The following is a 19,093-nucleotide window of genomic DNA, read 5'->3' on the forward strand; positions in this document are numbered from 1 at the left end:
TCACCTCCGCTCTTTTGGATAGCGGTCGTCGCAAGTTCTATTCAAGAGGTCAATGCTAACCGATGGCCGAGATTGAACCTCAAAAACATGATCACTTAAACGACTAACAAACCAAGTTCTTCTACTTTTAAGAGCATTTACTAATGTTGAATCCATCTTCGGACAAAGAAAAGTATTCCATTTCTTAGCTTGTTTTCTCATTCTCGACATCAAATCCATGATCTTCAACCTAATTGAATCAATCATCTTTATAGTGGGCAAATGGCGAGCTTGACGGATCCATGAATTGAAAGACTCTGCCACATGCGAGTGCATTTCACCGTATTTTTGTCCTTTAAAATATGCATTAGTCCACTTGTCATAGGGCAAATTGGATAGAAACCCACAAACGATCCCTTTTCCCTCATCTTGTAATTCTTTCAAGCACTGATTAAAACATCCCACTGTCGGAGCATAAGCACATGAAGAAAACAAAAAAACTATTCTACTCCTGAAAGTATTGCTGAAACTTGGACCAGAGAACCTATCCCTCAAATTGGCCTTCAAGTGTTTGAGACAAAAATAGTGGTAAGCAGTAGGTAAAACCTTGGGTAAAGCCTCCAAAAGTCCAGCGTTCCGATTAGATATGAAGGTAATTGGTCTTTCATCCAACAATATATTCGACAAATGCATAAAAAACCATTCCCAACTATCTGTAGTCTCCGTATCGACAATTGCCATTGCAAGAAGGAAAAAACCTGAAAAATAACATTTTACAATTACTAAGTATATTAAACGAAAAGGACAAATATAGTAGATTTTTACTCTGAATAACAGCAACATGTTACTCTGAGAATAAGTAACTTGTTACTTTTGAATAAACTATAGTAATATCTATCTTGATCCCCATCATTCGCTGTAGCTGTTAACAAGGTGCCCTTATATTTCTCCTTTAGAAAAGTTCCATCGATAAACAATAGAGGACGACAATGCCTAAACTCTTGAATGGAAGCATTAAATGCAACAAAAAACCTCTTAAACCGTCCACTTTGATGGTTATAGTCAAGACGCAAATAGCTACCAGGATTTGTGCTCATCACAATATCCATATACCATCGAATCTCATCATAAGACATAGAGAAATCTTCAAAAGTAGTAGTCCTAGCTTTCTCAACGCCCAACCAAGCGTGATTATACATAATGGTGAGCCCGTATTGATCTGTAAATTGACGCACAACATCAATTGAACGAGTTTGGGGATTCCCACGAACTTCATTAACAATCAAACTTGCAACCAAATTTGAACTCATCCTTAAGTTTTTAGAAGTACGAACTGCAGCTCCACAAGTATGCTCATCATGTAGAGTCCTAATGTAGAAAAAATTATTAGCACTTTCTAGAGATGCATGTACTCGCCATAAACAAGCTTTGGACTCCCGCATTGAACACACAGCAGTGACCCGACACTTCTCATTCTTCACATACACAAACTCAAATCCTATCTCAATGGCATATTTACATAATGCAGTCTGGAAATCCTTTGCATCTCCAATAAATCTTTGACCTACATGAGTAATTCCATTCACCCATCCACAAGACAACAAAGTCCTTTCTTCATGTTGACAAAACATAGGGAGTAAATCCATTTCATCATCAGTAATGTTGGATCCACTAGCGTCCCCTGATTCTCTAACTCCATGTTTTTCATTTGAAATGCCCATTTCAGTAATAGTCACATCAACCCGGTCAACACCAAGGAGATAAATAAGCGACAACATATTCTGAAAATCAGAATTATCATCAATCATGCATTGCGAATATCCAGGTAAACAGTACGATAACAGTATGCAACCACTACTGTCAAACTTCTTCAATTTATAACTTAAGAAATCAGTTAAATCCTTCAATGTGCAGTTTGACACAACCTTGAACACAATGGTACGATCACCATACTTGCATAACAACATAAGAGGTGGAACCATTTTACAAATCTGCAATCAATTAACAGTAAAAATTTACTGTCAATCAAAGTAAAATTTTACTGTCACTATCGAAGCAAAATTTTACTATCATTATCAAAGTAAAATTTTACTGTCACTACAACATGTGTTTAGTTTGAATTGATAAAATTTTACTGTAGTTTAGTGTAACATTGTATTATATTTTAGAGTTAATTTTTACTATTTAGTTTGCCAAAGATTGACAACTCATACAGTGTGTCACCAGCACAACTTAAAACATGAATCTAAAAGTAAAATTTTACTCTGCATAAAAGTAAAATTTTACTCTGATATAAGAGTAAAATGTTACAAAAGGAATCTAAAAGTAAAATTTTATTCTGCATAAAATTTTACTCTGCATAAGAGTAAAATTTTACTCTGAATCTAAGAGTAAAATGTTACACCCTGAATTTAAAATTAGAATTTTATTATGTATAAAAGTAAAATTTTACTCTGAAAAACGAGTAAAAAGTTACACTCTTAATCTAAAAGTAAAATTTTACTCTGAAAAACGAATAAAATGTTAGACTCTGAATATAAAAGTAAAACGTTACTCTGAACAAAAGTAAAAATTTTGCAGACAATGAACTTGTTTGGTGCAACTTTTTTGCTAGTTAAAAATTGATAACTAAAACGCATAAGCTAAAAGAACATATCTCCCCTATCTTCTCAATAATCAAAATTTTACTGTCATTCTAACATCAGAGTAAAATTTTATTCTCATTCTCTGAAACAAAAGATAGAGCAATAGAATCAGAGTAAAATTTTACTTTCATTCTCTGAAACAAAAGACAGAGCAATAGAGCCAGAGTAAAATTTTACTCTGATTCTGTGAAACGAAATCAGATCAAACACAACAAAAATAAATCAACAAAAAAAAAAAAATTAATCAACAAATCAACATACCTAATTGAGAAGAAAAACTTCAACAACTCGATCAACAGTCACAAATCTCAATGAAACTCTCGTTTAATTGAGAGTGTTGATCATCAGCTACAAGATTGTCTATTGTTGAACAAGTGAGAGATGTTCGGCTGCGAGATCTTCAGATTTGGAGATCGTCTTCATCGATTTTGTTCCTGCGAGATCTTTCGTTCATATTTCAAAATTTTCAAACGTATGATACTTATATATATATATATATATATATATAAGGACAATATTGTGATAAAAAAAAATAGAAATTATAAAATATCCTTATTAAGGTAGACATTTCCTACTCAGGGGCTTTTTGAAAGAAAATTGATTGAGTTGTCCTTTACCCTAATAAAAAGGCCCAAAAAGGGGGTTTCACCAAAAATCCCTAAAATTAATATCATTGAAACTATACTTTTAAAATAAGACTAATATTAAATATATTTAATAAAAATTTAAAATAAATAAAAAGTAATTACTATGTTTAGTTATACTTTCAAAGTATTATTTTTAAAATATAAAAATTATTTTGATGAAATAAAACACACAAAAATCATATATTTTTTAAATTCTCAAAAATAATCTTCATTCCAAAAAAAATATAAGAAGCCATTATTTTTAAAATTATTTAAAAAATATATGAAAATTAAACTCGTTTGGTTAATAAAATTAAATTAAAAGTCATTATGTTCATATATTTTTTTTCAAAGAAATTTAACATTAGTCTTATTTTAAAAGTATATTTTCATTAAATAGGTCATTATTTTCATATATAAAAAATTCAAAAATAATAATTTAAAAGCATAACTAAACAGAGTAATTACTTTTTATTTAACTAAACATAGTAATTGCTTTTTCTTTATTTAAATTTTTATTAAATACATTTAATATTAGTCTTATTTTAAAAGTCTATTTTCAATGATATTAATTTTATGAAAATTAAAATTTTATATTAATATATATATATATATATTATGAAAATAAAATAAAAAAGATTAAAATAGTTTTTTTTTTATTAAAAATGTGATATAGAGAGAGAGTGCGATTTTAATTTTTTTTGGTTAGAAATGATATATATATATATATAGAGAGAGAGAGAGAGAGAGAGAGAAAGAGAGAGGGAGAGAGTGTGTGTGTGCTGTGATGTGTCAGTGAGAAAGGATGGAGAGAGGGAAAGGAACAGATTGAAAGTGTTTTTGTGCAGTGAGTGTGTGTGTGTTAGTGAGTTTGTAATTTTTTATTTATTTAAAGAAACGAATCTGAGCTATTTATTTATTTGTAGATGACGTGGTTATATTTGAGCCGTCGCTCGGAGGATGAGCCGGAGAGAGAAGTTGGAGAGGATCCGAACTCAGTTTAGGCAGGTCAGTGTTGTTTAAATCGAGCAAGGATCCCCTCCTTGACACCTTATTTGATGGGCCATTGGGTCCACTTTTGGGCTCAATTTCGATGATCTGAATCGTTTACATTTTAGAATTTGTCATGTATATCATACTTGTAAAAAATCAAGTAGATCGGATATAAAAAATCGCGTGAACTAAAAGTTTTATTAAACAATAAAACTGTTTATTAAATTTTTTTAATAAATGGTTTTTAGTTCTTCCAATATTCAATCAATTTGATTTTTTACAAGTATAATGTACGTGATAAATTCTAAAATGTGAACGGTTCGGATCATCGAAATTGGGTCCAAAAGTGGACGCAATGGCCTATCAAGTAAGGAGTCAAGGAGGGGAGTCAATGAGGGAATCCTTACTCGTTTAAATCCTTGTATGAGAGAATTTAAAAACGTGGTTTAAAAATTTAAAGATCTTCGAATTTTTTAAGAAAATCCGAATTCTGTAGAAATGATGAGGGGTTCTTTCATGGATCTCTCACTTTCACTCTCAAGGTAGATAATTGAGAAGTGAAATTAGTTCTTTCTCAAAAAATGTCTCTCCAAAATTCATCATTTGTAAAGCTATGAGTGAGTGCTATTTATAAGCACCACATGATGTAGGATGAAACTCATGTGCAAGGTACATGGGGAATATTCCCTCTAGCTGCCTTGTCCGATGAGGTGATCTCTCCGAGGATAAGGAAAATCCCGAAGAGGAGATTAACCTCTCTGTGAACCCTTCTTCTTAGTTACACTTAACCAATGATCCCCAATCATTCCAAAGGGTTAGGAGTAGTCCTAGAAGACGCCCTGTCGTAGAAGGGTCAGGGATAGGTCAAGAGGACGCCATGCCGCAAATATTGCCGAGTCTCAAGACCCCCTAGATCGTGCCACCTCGACCCGGGTATAGGCTAGGTTAACCGAAGAGTGAATTTATATCCACTCACCGTCCTTGGGATCGGGTCCTTTGTTCAAACTCCGTCACGCCCATGGTTCTGGTGCGCAGATCCCAGATAGCTTCGAGCTTGCAAGTGTTTTGGGACTCATTAACGGAGCGACTTCTAAATTGCGTCTGATTTTATTCGAAGCCAAGTGCTTCAGATCTCTAGGTTCGTCGTTCCGAACCTTTTCAAGACTAGGCCAATACCTCAGAGAATGAATCTCATTCGAGGGTTTCATTTATTCTGAAAGCAACAGTTAATCTCTTCGGAGGCCTGTATGATCTGAATATCCTTGGATGGGCCTGTTGGACTCTCTTTAGTGATATATGTTTGATGGGTCTTCCTCGGCCCAATTTGTTGACTTTCTTATGGGCGTGTTCAATAGAATTCACTTGGTTCCATTTGGCAATAATTTCTCCAAGCTCACCAATTTTTAGGCTTTTCGATTGGGCTCAATTAATTAGTAGGTTGAAGTTAACCGTTCTTACATTTTGTCCCTTGCGTGTATAAAAAAATTTGTATTTTTCGAACATATATATTTTTACTTTTTTGACCATGTTTCGCATCACACATTCAAAAATATTTTATCCTCATATAATTTTTAGATAAGATTCATGACTTATCATAATTTTATAAATAAGATTATTAATTGATATGAAGGAATCTTTTATTCCCACGTCGAGAAACACATTTTTATGCCTTTGACTTATTCTTTCAATGAAAAATTAAAATTTGAATATTCAATACTACTCCCACCAAAATGATTAAGAATTAAATTCTTCTCTCGGGGAAATGGTCAGACCCATTTTTTTTAATTCTTTCTCAAATATTTGAGACCATAAGAACCAATCAAGTTCTTTACTTATATATATATATATATATATATTTTCAAGCTAAGGAAAAAAACCACCGTCCTTATATCCCATTTTTAAGCAGAGTATGAACTCACTTTTTTAGATGTGACAAGCAAAACTTTTATTTACTTATTTTGAGAAGTTCAATAATCCAAATCCATTTTCGTTTCTCTCTCCAGAAAAGTGGAACCCACTCTTGTCCCTTCTTGAAATTAAGGTTATGTTTGGTATATATTAAAAAAGTCAAAAAATCACTATCTTATTTAAATTATATTATCTTATTTAAATTACATTATCTCTTTACTATATCACTTCAAACCTAATGTATATCTAATCCATTTATTGGGCAAATTACAAACATCCCCTCGAGGTTTGGTGAAAATACAGATTCCTCCATAAGGTTTAAGAAATTACAAATTGCTCCCTGAGGGTCAAATTTTCATAGCAAATTAAGAGAAATTAAGAGGGAATCTGTATAAAAATAAAAACTCCAAGGGACAATTTGTTATGAAAATATAAACCTCAGTGGGCGCAATATAATTTCTCAAACTTCAGGGGAGAATCTGTGTTTTCACAAAATCTCAAGGGGGTGTTTGTAATTTGCCCTTTCATAAAAATTAAAAATTACACTTATCTAGAATATTCCAAACCACCCCTAAAATTCCATCAAATACTTGCCCCTTTCTATATATATATATATTGTAAAATATTTGAAAGACCACCCTAACCAAATTTTTTACACCAAACAAAGGATAAAAATACTGGTAAATTACTAATAGGTGTTAATAGTTACATTTACTTTTCATAAAATTTTATTGAAAATAAATCTTGATAAAAGTATCGTTAAAAATAATTTTTTTGTAATAATTTTTTATATATGTCGCTAAAAATTGATAATTAGTAACTTTTTTGTAATGATCTTTATAAATTATCTCTAAAACTTACAATTAGTGACTTTTTTATGACAAATTTTTTTAGGACCTACACGTAAGTACCCTTAAAACCTTTAGGATGCGTTTGATTGGGAGAATTAAGAGAAAAATTATTTATTGTTCGGATTGTAATTCATTAGAAACCTTATATTCGGCATTTATTTTTTTTTGGTTCGCTGAACATGGAGTCCGGCCAGACTCCTTATCCCCCATATGTGAGACTAAACAATCCTAGAGAAGAGGTGAGATTATTTCCATGGAATTGATATCCCATGAGACTAATGTGTGAAATGTCCATTTTACCCTCATACTATTACTTAGTAAACAATTGAAAAAAGGTAAAATAGTCTTTTAAGCATTTATAAATTATTTTTTTAGTGTTGTTAATTTAAAATTATATATTAAATAAAAAATAAAAATTATAAATTATAGATTCAATTTAATTAAAAATAATAAATTAAAAATTATGGCCCTATAAATTAATTTTTTTTGGGTTGTTAAAAAATTAAATTTATATGTTAAATAAAATTATTTTTTTAGTGTTGTTAATTTAAAATTATATATTAAATAAAAATATAAATTATAAATTATAAATTAAATTTAATTAAAAATAATAAATTATAAATTATGGCCTTATAAATTAAATTTTTTTAATGTTGTTAAATTATAAATTATAGATTACAAATTTAAAATTATATATTAAATAAAAAAATATAAATTATAAATTACAAGGGTAAAATAGTCTTTTAAACATTTATCCTTATCCAGTCTGTCTAACCAAACATGAGATTCACTAGAATAGTTCTTTCTAGATATCTAATCCCACGAGAAAACATACACGGGATACACATCGAATCCAACCAAATAGTTCGGGATATTCACAGTCCCAGAATTTAACTTTGATGAATTCTAATCCCTCCTTATCCAGTTTGTTCAATCAAACGCACCCTTAGAAGGATTATTTATTGTTCAGATTGTAATCCTTTGGAAACTTTTTATCCAGCGTTTATTTTTTTTTAATCTGCCGAACATGGAGTCTTGTAAGACTCCTTATCCCCCATATGTGGGATTATACTGTCCGGGGGTGGGGGGGGGGAGGTGTGGGACAATTTTCATAGGATAATTTACTGTTGGGATTAGGTAGTGAAATGACTATTTTGATCCTCTACTATTTAATTATGTATTATATTTAGTAAAATTCAATAAATTTTAAATGTTTCAATTTAAAAATAAAATAATTTTATTTAACTTTTTATTGATGTTTATTTAATTTTTTAAAATAATTTTTTATAAATATTTTATTTTAAAATTTTGTTTACATTTTATTTAATTTAACTGTGTAAAAAATAAAATAAAATAAAATAAATTTTTATTTAATCTAGCTAAAAATAATTAAAATATTAAAGATATGTTTAATATTGCTATTACTTAGTAAACAATTGAAAATGGGTAAAAAAGTCTTTTGCTCATTTATCCTTATTTAGTCTATCCAACCAAACATTGGATTCACTAAAAATAATCTTTTCCAGACATCTAATCCCATGACAAAACAAACACGAAATACACATCCAACCAAATATTCCGGGGAATTTACAGTCCTAAGATTCAAGTCCGATGGATTCTAATCCTCCCCTTATAAGTATCCCCTCTCAGGAGTAATGTTAGAGACCCCAAATATTCTACCAAAAGTTTTACCAAATGTCTCACATGGGTGTGAGACCCACACAATGTGGGTCCTATGTGAGTCCCACACCCATGTGAGACATTTGGTAAAACTTTTGGTAGAATTTTTGGGGCCTCTAGCATTTTTGTTTTTGAAATGTAACCAGCAATTTTTTTTTTTTTTGATAGTGTAACCCTTGAATTTTCATTGGTAAATATCTCTATAAAGAAAACTTGTGGCCTCACTATTGTTGTTGTGCTAATCTGAGAAGATAACCCTTGAAAAAAAATGAGACCTATGCTGACTCTTGCTAATTCCATCGAAAAAATTCGGGTTTTGTTGTCTTGAAATCCATGCTATTGAATCTTGAACCTGTGTCGATAATCTTGACATACATGGAGGCTTGATGTTGAAAATAAAGGATTGGTGTTGAGAGAGAATGTAATTATGATTTGAACTTTGTAGCTTTACATCGGCTTGGAAGGAGCTGATTATTGTTGATGTTGCCTCTATTTCGGTAACGCTTGAATCATAATCTGAACTCGATATTGTTTATCTCGTTTGTCGGCTTTACTATTTCAGGCAAATAAATTCTTGCGCAAAATCCAAGACCCCGGGGCCCTCAGAACCCATACTAATGATAGGAAGAGATGTCCTTTGGAAGTCCGAACAGAAGCAAGGTTGTCCCTTAGGAATCCGAATAGTCGGCAAGAAAGATCCCTTCTGACAGGCAACCGAGTCTTGATGGTTGTTCTTCGGAAGTCCAAGTGGGAGCACACACTCTACTTTAGTATGAAAGATTCTTGAAGCTCACATTGATGGAAGCGAGGTCTGTTCTTCGAAAGTTTGAGTGGGAGCACACACTCTACTTCAACAAGAAAGATCTTAGAAGCTAGCACTGATGGAATTGAGGTCTATTCTTCGAAAGTCTGAGTGGGAGCACACATTCTACTTCAATAAGAAAAATCCTCGAAGCTAGCACTGATGGAAACAAGGGTTGTCCCTCAGAAGTCCAAATGAAAGTAAGGGATGTCCCTCGAAAGTCTAAGTGGGAGCACATTCTCTTTTTCAGTAAGAAAGATCCTTTCTGGTCGGCAATTGAGTCTACTACTCCTCCTTCTTCTTCAATTGGCAACAAAAATTGAAAATTATCTCAAGCAATATAACATAATGAAAATACACAATATAGAGAAACTAATGGAGATACACAATATGGAGGAAATAAATTTTTTCATAACAGAAGAAAGAAAGATAAAACTTCTTAGACAATGCAGTAAATACAAATTGTAAATTTCATAGATAGACTTCTTCTATCGAATATCGACCTTTTTCCCAGCCCCAGAGTTGCAAGATCATTCGGAAAACTTTCACCAGCTTCTCGGGTTGTGGTTGTCATATGCCATCATAGCCACGTCTTCTAAGATATCTTGGGGCCCTTGTTCTTTGAACCTTTGCTCATTTGCTTTGACTTTCTTTCTAAAGATCTTCTTAAGTGTCCAACACTTTTTTGTAGGATGTCCTAGTGATCGATGGAAAACACAATAATTAGGGCCCTCACGATCCTTCTTCGGTAAAAGCTCTTCAATATGAGACAACTTCAGTTCCCCGTCTACCACCCATTCTTTGACTAAGGCCTTCACCTCCTCAATACTACATGAAAAATGAGTGTCATCTTCGCAGCTCTTCCTCTTCTGCTCTCTGGATCTCTCCCCCTGTGACTTTCGGGTAGAAGACGCGGAAGCCGCAGTGATAGAAGGTCCTCAGGATGACTTGGAACTGATTTTATAACTAGTCTCGAACTCGATCTCCTAAGACTTAGGTATGTTGATGTTTCAGAATGCTTCAATTAGTGCCGAGAAGGTGGGTAGCTTGTGAGTTATAAGAAACATCTTTTATCCGTTCAATGCCCCTTCAACATAGATTTGGACCAAGTAGCTTTCCTCCACAGCCTTATGACAGTCCACGGCTTTGTCTTGGAACCCTTTCACATATTCGAGAATTTCTTCACCTTCCCGTTGCTTTTCCTTACACAGGGTAAGTGTGGTCACTTTCTCGGTCACTTGAAAGAATTTGGTGTGGAATTTGTTAACCATTTCTCCCCAACTTCGGATAGAGTTTGGGACCAAGTTAACGTGCCAACTACATGCTCGGTCGGTGAGGGACTTGGAGAATTCTCTCAGTTAGAGGGCATGATTTGAACCATGAATCCCTAAAGTCTCAATGAACCTAACAATATGTTCTCGAGCATTTCCTTGTTTGCTATCGAATTTGATGAACTTCGACACTGTGTATCCCTCAAGGTATGGATAACTCAGCATCTCAATAGGGTATGGTGGCTTGACATCCGAGTTGGGCAAGGAGGGTAAAGTCCTCTTGCCCGTTTGAGATCGAACATGGCTTGCACATCAACAAGAGTGAGAAATTGTTAAGGGAGAGAACTTGATAGTGGTATTCTTGGAACTTGGCTTGTAGACCTGAAAACTGAGCTTGGAGCGACTTGGCCATTTAGGTGTTGAGAATTCACAATCGGTAAAGACACATGACGATATTGGCTATTGGTACCTATGGACAAGCCATTTGATGATAGGACATTGAATTGGGTCCCATAAAGGCCATTGCACGCTGTGAATATACCGGGTTGGGCTTGCAAACTTGGCGTCGGAACAAAAAGAGACCCGCTCGGTATATGAGTAGAATTTACAATTGGTGGAACACAATTAGGCATGAGTGAAGCACCATTTTGTAGAAAAATTTCTGTGGGCCTTTCTTGAACTCCCACCACCGCTGAAACACCATTCATCGTGCCGAAAACTTTTCCAACCACCGATGGACCCTAGCTCGATCCTCCGGGCGTGTGATTTTGCGCTTCATGGGCCACAGGTTGGCCATGACTTGTTCTCCCTAGCACTTGATTTTGCACACCATTTTGAGCAACTTTAGAGAGAATTAGGGGTGGGTTTTGATGGTTTTGACTATTCCCAACATCACCATGAAGTTGTTGATGCTTGCCAGTGCCGACTTGACCTCCATTTGTTGCTGGTGGTGCAAAATTCGAACCCATCACCAACATGGTGTGGGTGAGATTTTGAAGGGTGGTGAGAATCACTTGTTGAGTGTGTTAGAGTCCTTGAATGGCTTCAAAGATGAGAGGTGAGTTTTGAACTTGAGTCCTTTCATCACCACCATTTGAAGAGCCTTATTGGTGAGTCACATTATTTGTCATTTTTGCTAGTGATGTATGTGTTTTGGATTTTGCTGCCACCATTAACCAATCTGCCTCTCTAGTTGAGTCGCTAAAATGTATAAGAGGGTTCAAGAATGTGGTCTAAAAATTCGAAGATTTTCGAAGATCATTGAAGAAAACTCAAATTCTTTAGAAATGATGAAAGACTTGGATTCTTCAACGGTCGTAACTCGAAACACAATAGCAACGAGAAGATGAAGATAAGAGATTGTGTGAAAAAGAAGGCAAAGTAGTTAGAGAAAGAATAATGGGAAGGCTCTTTTATGGATCTCCCACTTTCACTCTTAAGGTAGATAATAGAGAAAGGAAATTAGTTCTTTCCTAAAAAATGTCTCTCCAAAATGAGATCAACCTCAAGTGAGGATGAGGAAAACCCTGAAAAGGAAATCAACCTCTTGGCAAACCCTTCTTCTTAGCCACGTCTAACCAATGATCCCTAATCATCCCAAAGGGTTAGGGGTAGTCTCAGAGGATGCCCTGCCGCAAATATTGCCAAGTTTCAAAGACCCCCTAGATCGTGCCACCTCGACCCAGGTATAGGCTAGTTTAACCGAAGAGTGAATTTATCTGCACCCACTGTCCTCGGGATCGGGTTTTTTGTTCGGACTCCGTCACGCCCATGGTTCTGGTGCGTAGATCCCGGAAAGCTCCGAGCCCGCAAGTGTTATGGGAATCATTAACGGAGCGACTTCTAGATTGTGTTTGAATTTGTTCGAAGCCAAGCGCTTCGGATCTCTAGGTTCATGGTTCTGAACCCTTTCAAGACTAGGCCAATACCTCGGAGAATGGATCTCCTCCAAGGGTTTCATCTCTTCTGAAAGTAACAATTAACCTCTTCGAACACCTGTATGATCTGAGCATCCTTGGATGGGCCTGTTGGACTTTCTTTAGAGATATATGCTTGATGGGTCTTTCTCGGCCCAATTTGTTAGCTTTCTTATGGGCCTGTTCCATAGAATTCACTTGGATTCATTTGATAATAATTTCTCCAAGCTCACTAATTTTTGGACTTTTCAATTGGGTTAAATTAATTAGTGGGCTCAAGTTAACCCTTCTTACAATCATAATATTAATAAAATTTATTTTTCGTTAATAAAAAAACATAAGCATAATTACGTCATAGAAAAAAAATATTAAAATATACACGCCAAGACAATATACTTTGGCTATTTTTTATTGATGTTACAACGATATATTGGCCCTGTTTGGTAGAGCTGTAGGAAAGTGTTTATAGCTTATGCCTAAATAGCTTATAGCTTATAACTATGAACATAAGCAGATTTCTGACTTATAAATTAAGCATATCCTGCCCCACTCAAAGAATAAGCTGATTTTTGATTTCCAAAAAGCTATAAGCTATAAGTTATAAGCTAAACCAAATACATCAAAATAGCTTCAATTAAGCTGAAAGCTGAAATAAGTAACTTTTAAGCTGTACCAAACAGGCACATTACCTCTATGATCTATTGTTTCACAACAATTATTTTTTTTTTCTACTTCTCTCTTTCTTGCTGTTTAAAGAAAAATGTACATACTAGCATCTAAGAGGTCCACTTATAGTGAAAATAATGAAAAAACTAGCTAATAATGGTACTTTTAGTGGCCCTTAACGTTTGTTTTTTGATTTTTTTTTGTGATTTAATTATTTATTATTGTTATGTTTTTGGGTGCGTGGAGGTATTCACATCTGCTATATATATTGGTTTCGTTTGAGGAGTTGCTATTTTAGTAGGTTATTTTAGTTTTTGATTATTTTAATAGGTTAAAATTTTTATATTTAGGAAGATGATTGAATTTTTTTGTGGTTGGATGTGATGTTTGTGAGAGAAAAAGTGAAATGATTATGAATTTAATATGATATTTTATCTTATTAACTATTTTAATCTATTTTATTTTTTTATAAATTTTAATCTAAACTAAGTTTTTTTTTTTTTTTTACCAAACACTCCCATTAGGTGATCAATATTAGTTGACGAGGAAAGAACAACTATTGACAGTCAACGACCAGTTGGCTGATATATATATATATATATATATATTTGGTTTGAATGTTGTATTTTGTTTCAAAAATTCTAGAAATTCAGACCTTCTTTTTGATTGACAGAAATTCAGACTTTGAGTTTCCGATTTGTGTAAAAAATGATAGTTTGCGGTGAAAATTAGAAGTGTATGTTGTGGGGTTCATTTTAGGGCGATTTCACTCGAGGGTTGACCCCATCAACCAATCAAGGATTCTTAAAAAAAAATTATTTATATTATTTAATATAGTTTAATTTCAATAAAAAAAATTAAGAGACCTTATCAAATAGGGATCTACATCATTAGAGATCTACGGTTTGAAACGTTCAAATCACTTTGTTAGTTTAATAGTTTTTAAAAATATTTTTTATTTTTTTTAATTTTTAATTTTTTATCTTTAGTAAACTTTCTAAATATTTAAAGCATTTTTTTTTAAAATTTTTTAAATCCACTTAATCTAAATACATTTAAAAAATAAAATATCCATAATTTTTTTTTTAAATTCAATACATTTTTTTTGGGGAGAATTGCAAAAAAAAAAAATGGTCTCAACACAAAATAATTGCAATGTCATAGAAGTACAAACAATTTATGCATTAGATTGTACAAATCTTGTACTTCTATCTCTTTGTGATTATTTTGAGTTTATACCATTTTTTTTTTTGTAATTGTCCCTTTTTTTTTTCTTTTTTTGTATATGTTGAAATTTGTAAAGATTTTTTCACCAATATTTTTTTTAAGCACATCTACGTTAGGTGCATTTAGAAAAAAAAAAAAGGACTAAAATATGAAGAAATTTTTTTTAAAGACTAAAACATGAAAAAAAAAACTCCAACTTTTTTAAAAACTTAAAACCAAAGAGTGTAAATATTGTTTAGTTTTTTTTTTTTTTAAATTTTATATAGAGAATTTGCGAAACGTGTGACCCCATCTATAAATAATCTTATTGTCTCATATGTAAAATAAATTTGAATCACATATTAATATTTTGGATTAATTTCTAGACAAAATTTTTGATTTTGTAATATTACTATTTTGTTTATGTTTGTTTGTGTTTGGATAAAATTTATGTTTGTTTGTTTGCTAATTTTGTTTATGTTTGTCTATTGTTGGTGTGTTATTAGGTTATTAAGGTAGTGCAAATTCAATATTCTTCTCTCCTACTTCATAAAATATAGTCTCCCACGTGTGTAGTGTGCTCTCATATAAATATATGAGAGTAAATAATTAATAATTCTTTTACTTTATTTATTGAAAGGGGTTTCTCTACTAATCGTTAAACAAGATTAGTGCCTGTTTGGCGTAGCTTAAAAACTACTTAGTTCAATTTTTAACTTAATTTAGGCTAAAATGTTGTATTTGGTGTAGCTTAACTCATCAGATTATAACTTAAGTTTAGCCATTTTTAGCTTATTTTCCAAAGCAGCTCGGGAGGTGCTTAAAAAATTCGACTTATGCGTGCAGCTGGTAAGAGGGGGCTGAAATGACTTAAATGCCCCTCTAAAATTGAGAAAATTACGAAACTGCCATGATATATACCCTATTCTCAGCTGCCTTAATACTCTTCTCTCTTCTCTGGCGACCAACGACAAACTCCTCCACATCTCCAAGATCGCAGCTGATCGTTCAGTTTGGTCTCTTATTTTCCGTTGATCTACACAAAAAGGTAAGATTTCATGCCCTTTGTATGTTATATATAGATATATATATATATATATATATACATCGATTTAGGATTTTGTTATTTTTGGTTACTCTGTGAAATGGTGTGCGAGTTGTTATCTCACTCTCTCTCTCTCTGTCTTCTTTCCTTTCTCTCTCTGATTACTGTGAAATGGTGCATCTGATTACTGTGAAATGGTGCATCTGATTACTGTGAAATGGTTTAATACCCTCTTCTCAATCGTTTTTTTTTTGTTCAGTTTGGCCCTCTTTATTTATTTATTTTTTCTTTTTTTTGTTTCAGTTAAGGATTTCATTTGGCCAAAAAAACATCAATTGAATTTTGGATTGATTTCCTATTTTTCCCCATTTATGCGTATTGATCACAGATTGTGATAATTTGTAGCTTTATTATTTGCATTGACTTTTAATTCTTTGTGTATATGGCTGATGATCCAAATGAGGAAATTTTTAAGTTTTTGTTATTTGAAGAATTGTAAGTTTGTTATTTGATGAGTACATGTTAAAATTGAGTTTGTTTTGTTTGACTTTTTGTGCAACTAAACTAGTTGTTCATATCTTCAGGGAGTGCTTTTGCATTGTTTTACAATGTCAGTGTGGTCTTGTTTGCTATGTCCATTTATGATATATAATTTAATGCAATTTATACATATAAACAGCTCAACATTTTACATTCACACATTGTAACTTATCTGTCAAAAATAAAAAATAAAAAATAGAGTAAAACATTCATCACATTTCTTAATATAGAGAAATGTTATATAAATTAATAAAGTTTATAATTTTTTTAATATGATATCTATCATATTAATGAAACAGGTCTAGTTTTCCTTTCCAAAATTTTGTTTACATTAGTAAGAAAGTTTGTAAGATTTATTAATTTGTAATTTTTTTATACATGTATGTGAAAGATTCAAATTAATGTGTGTCAAATTAATAGGTGCAAATAGGGGTTTAATCGTTAAGTCAAAAGTCCCATTTTTAAAAAATAGCATAAGACTGGTGATGGAATAAATAGAGGGACAAAACATCTGTGTCTGAAAATCAATCCAGATAATTGGAAGTAAAGCTACAATTACTTGAAGATAATGTATTGAGTGACTTAATGATTAAACCCAAAAAATAGCAAATTATCTTTGCTTTGTCCACAAAGACCTGTATTTCTTGTGCCAACATTGGACAAGTCATGTTGCTGGTTAATCTATGTGTAACAATTTACATTTTTTTTTGTCATATTAATATAAAATTTTAAGTTTACACCTTTAGTTACAATACATCATTTGGAGACGGACTGGATTGGGGATATATCAAATGGTGTCAAAAGAAATTGTGGCAAACGAATTGTCAATATGTTAGAAACATTTTATTCAATCAATATTTCTTGGGTGCAATGTATTTACAATTAACTTCCCAATCAATTTTAGGGGATTTGGATTCAATTCTTCCTAATTAATGCTGAGGCATGTCATCCTCTAGTAAGTATTATTTTAGTACTCAGACCTTTGACTTGAGGTATGAGGTTTTGAAATGTGATTGTGGGCTAAGAGTTGCCATAAGGGTTACTGAGTCTGACAAGCCATCTAAAAGGAGACTGCATTTCATTTGTGAGAAGAGAAATTGTCAATTTTGGAGATGGTGTACCCCAAAATTTGTGACGATGGTAGAGAGGCTGAGGAACGAGAGAATGCTTAATCAAAATCAAAATCAAAATATGGAGACTGTAGGACTAAAAGTGAAGAACCAAATGCTTAAGCAATCCAATGCTTTCATGAAACAGCATGTTATGGGTTTGCTCACAATTTGTATTATTATGTCAGTTGCATTACTCTTCAAATGATTATAGGTGCCGTTTAGAGATACCTGGTGTTTTTGTGCTAATGTAGTTTACCATGAACTATTGTACTAAGCTTTGTACCCAATGAATATTGATATATCTGACGTAGTTTCCATGTATGGTTATTTTGTACTAATCTAGCTGTTGTAATGCAAGCAATGATGAATGAGTTTGTTTTAAAGAATTTTTTTCCTTTCATAGAATGAGTACCCAAGAGGAAACACAATCTGAAAATAGGAAGAACAAGGAAAAATCAAGCCAAGTACCATCCGTTAAAGCTCATTGGGATGCAAAATCAAATGAAATTTTTATTAAGCTTTGTGTTGAGCAAGTGAAGGTTGGACACAGACTTAGTACACACTTAGATAGGGTCGGGTGGGAAAATGTGATAACTAAGTTTAAAAGTATGACTGGAAAAGCATACCAACGAATACAAATGAAAAATCATTGGGATGTATTGAAAAAAATTTGGCTTTTATGGAATAATATGTTAAGGGGTGAGACAGGCTTAGGCCGTGATACATTGACTGGAGCTATATCTGCATTTGATGAGTGGTGGACCACCAAATTAGAGGAAAGTGAATTGCTTAATGTACATATTCTGTTTGTTTTTTGTTTAAATAGGCCAAATTTTGTTACTTGAAATTGTTAAATTTTCTTTTGTAATTGTTGCAGAGGTATCCTGATGTTGCTAAATTTCGGCATATGCCATTGCAATTCACTAAAGACTTAGACATACTATTCTCACATGCAGCTGCTACAAGAGAATGGGCATACACCCCTAGCTTAAGGGTTATGCCTCACACTGATGAGACTCTGGAGGAATTTCATACCCCACATGATGCTGAATTTCATGATGATGCTGATTTGGAGGTGGTTCATCCTTCTGATTTAAACGAAAAATGTCCATCAAACACTGATGGTTCATCAAACAAGAGCAACGCAAAGAAGAAATTTTCTGGTGCATCTCTACTTAACAAGACACTTAATTGTATAGTCAATGTGGTTGAGTCATCTTTAACAACTTCAACACAAACCTCATCAACATATCCCTCAATTGCAGAATGTTTGGCAAAGTTAGAAAGCATCCCTGGTGTGTCCCCGGATAATGAGCTATATGTATGGGCTGCCAGATTGTTCTTAAGAGACAAGCGTCGTGAGTGCTTCATGACTCTGCCTACGGATAAAGTTCGGCTAAGGTTTCTGAAGTTGGCGATTGAGTTGGAAAAGACCACCATAGGTTATGACGGCTAATTGTTTCTAAAATTGGATGTTTCTGAATTTCCTAATTATTTCATGTTTAAGACCTTTATTAAGACTTTTATTATTAATTGTGGATTGTTATGTTGGACTTATTATTTTTTTCTTTTATTAATATTATGTACAAGTATGTTGGACTCATTATTTGGACTTTTACTAATACTCTGTTGGACTTTTATTATGTTGGAATTTGTTAGTTGAATGGTTGGTGGGTAGGTGGCATTTATTCTCAGATACAATTTTTATTAGGTGAATGTCATTTGAATGGTAGGTGGCATTGATTTCAATCTTGAATATGAATGGTAGGTGAATGGTTAAGACTTTTATATATATGTAGATGTTCTCCAGTTGCTGTTATTGTGAGAAAGGTTGAATCTCTTGTGAGATTTAG

General features: G+C 32.8%; 2 protein-coding genes across 2 annotated transcripts; one reads left to right on the top strand and one right to left on the bottom strand.

Annotated features, from left to right (window-relative positions):
- Positions 1-10,755, bottom strand: LOC114281928 (uncharacterized). Its single transcript, XM_028224513.2, has 3 exons — positions 10,591-10,755; positions 851-1,970; positions 1-737 (listed from the first exon to the last, which is right to left on the bottom strand). Exons 1-3 carry the CDS (start codon positions 10,753-10,755, stop codon positions 1-3), a joined length of 2,022 nt encoding a protein of 673 aa, XP_028080314.2.
- A 6,510-nt stretch (positions 10,756-17,265) lies between these two features.
- On the top strand, positions 17,266-18,696 carry LOC145802724 (uncharacterized). The gene is made up of 3 exons (XM_082895489.1): positions 17,266-17,395; positions 17,949-18,034; positions 18,118-18,696. Exons 1-3 carry the CDS (start codon positions 17,266-17,268, stop codon positions 18,694-18,696), a joined length of 795 nt encoding a protein of 264 aa, XP_082751615.1.
- The last annotated feature ends 397 nt before the right edge of the window (positions 18,697-19,093 follow it).

This window comes from Camellia sinensis, chromosome 11 (assembly GCF_055761805.1).
Source record: "Camellia sinensis isolate YWXY chromosome 11, ASM5576180v1, whole genome shotgun sequence".
NCBI classification, from domain to species: domain Eukaryota; kingdom Viridiplantae; phylum Streptophyta; class Magnoliopsida; order Ericales; family Theaceae; genus Camellia; species Camellia sinensis.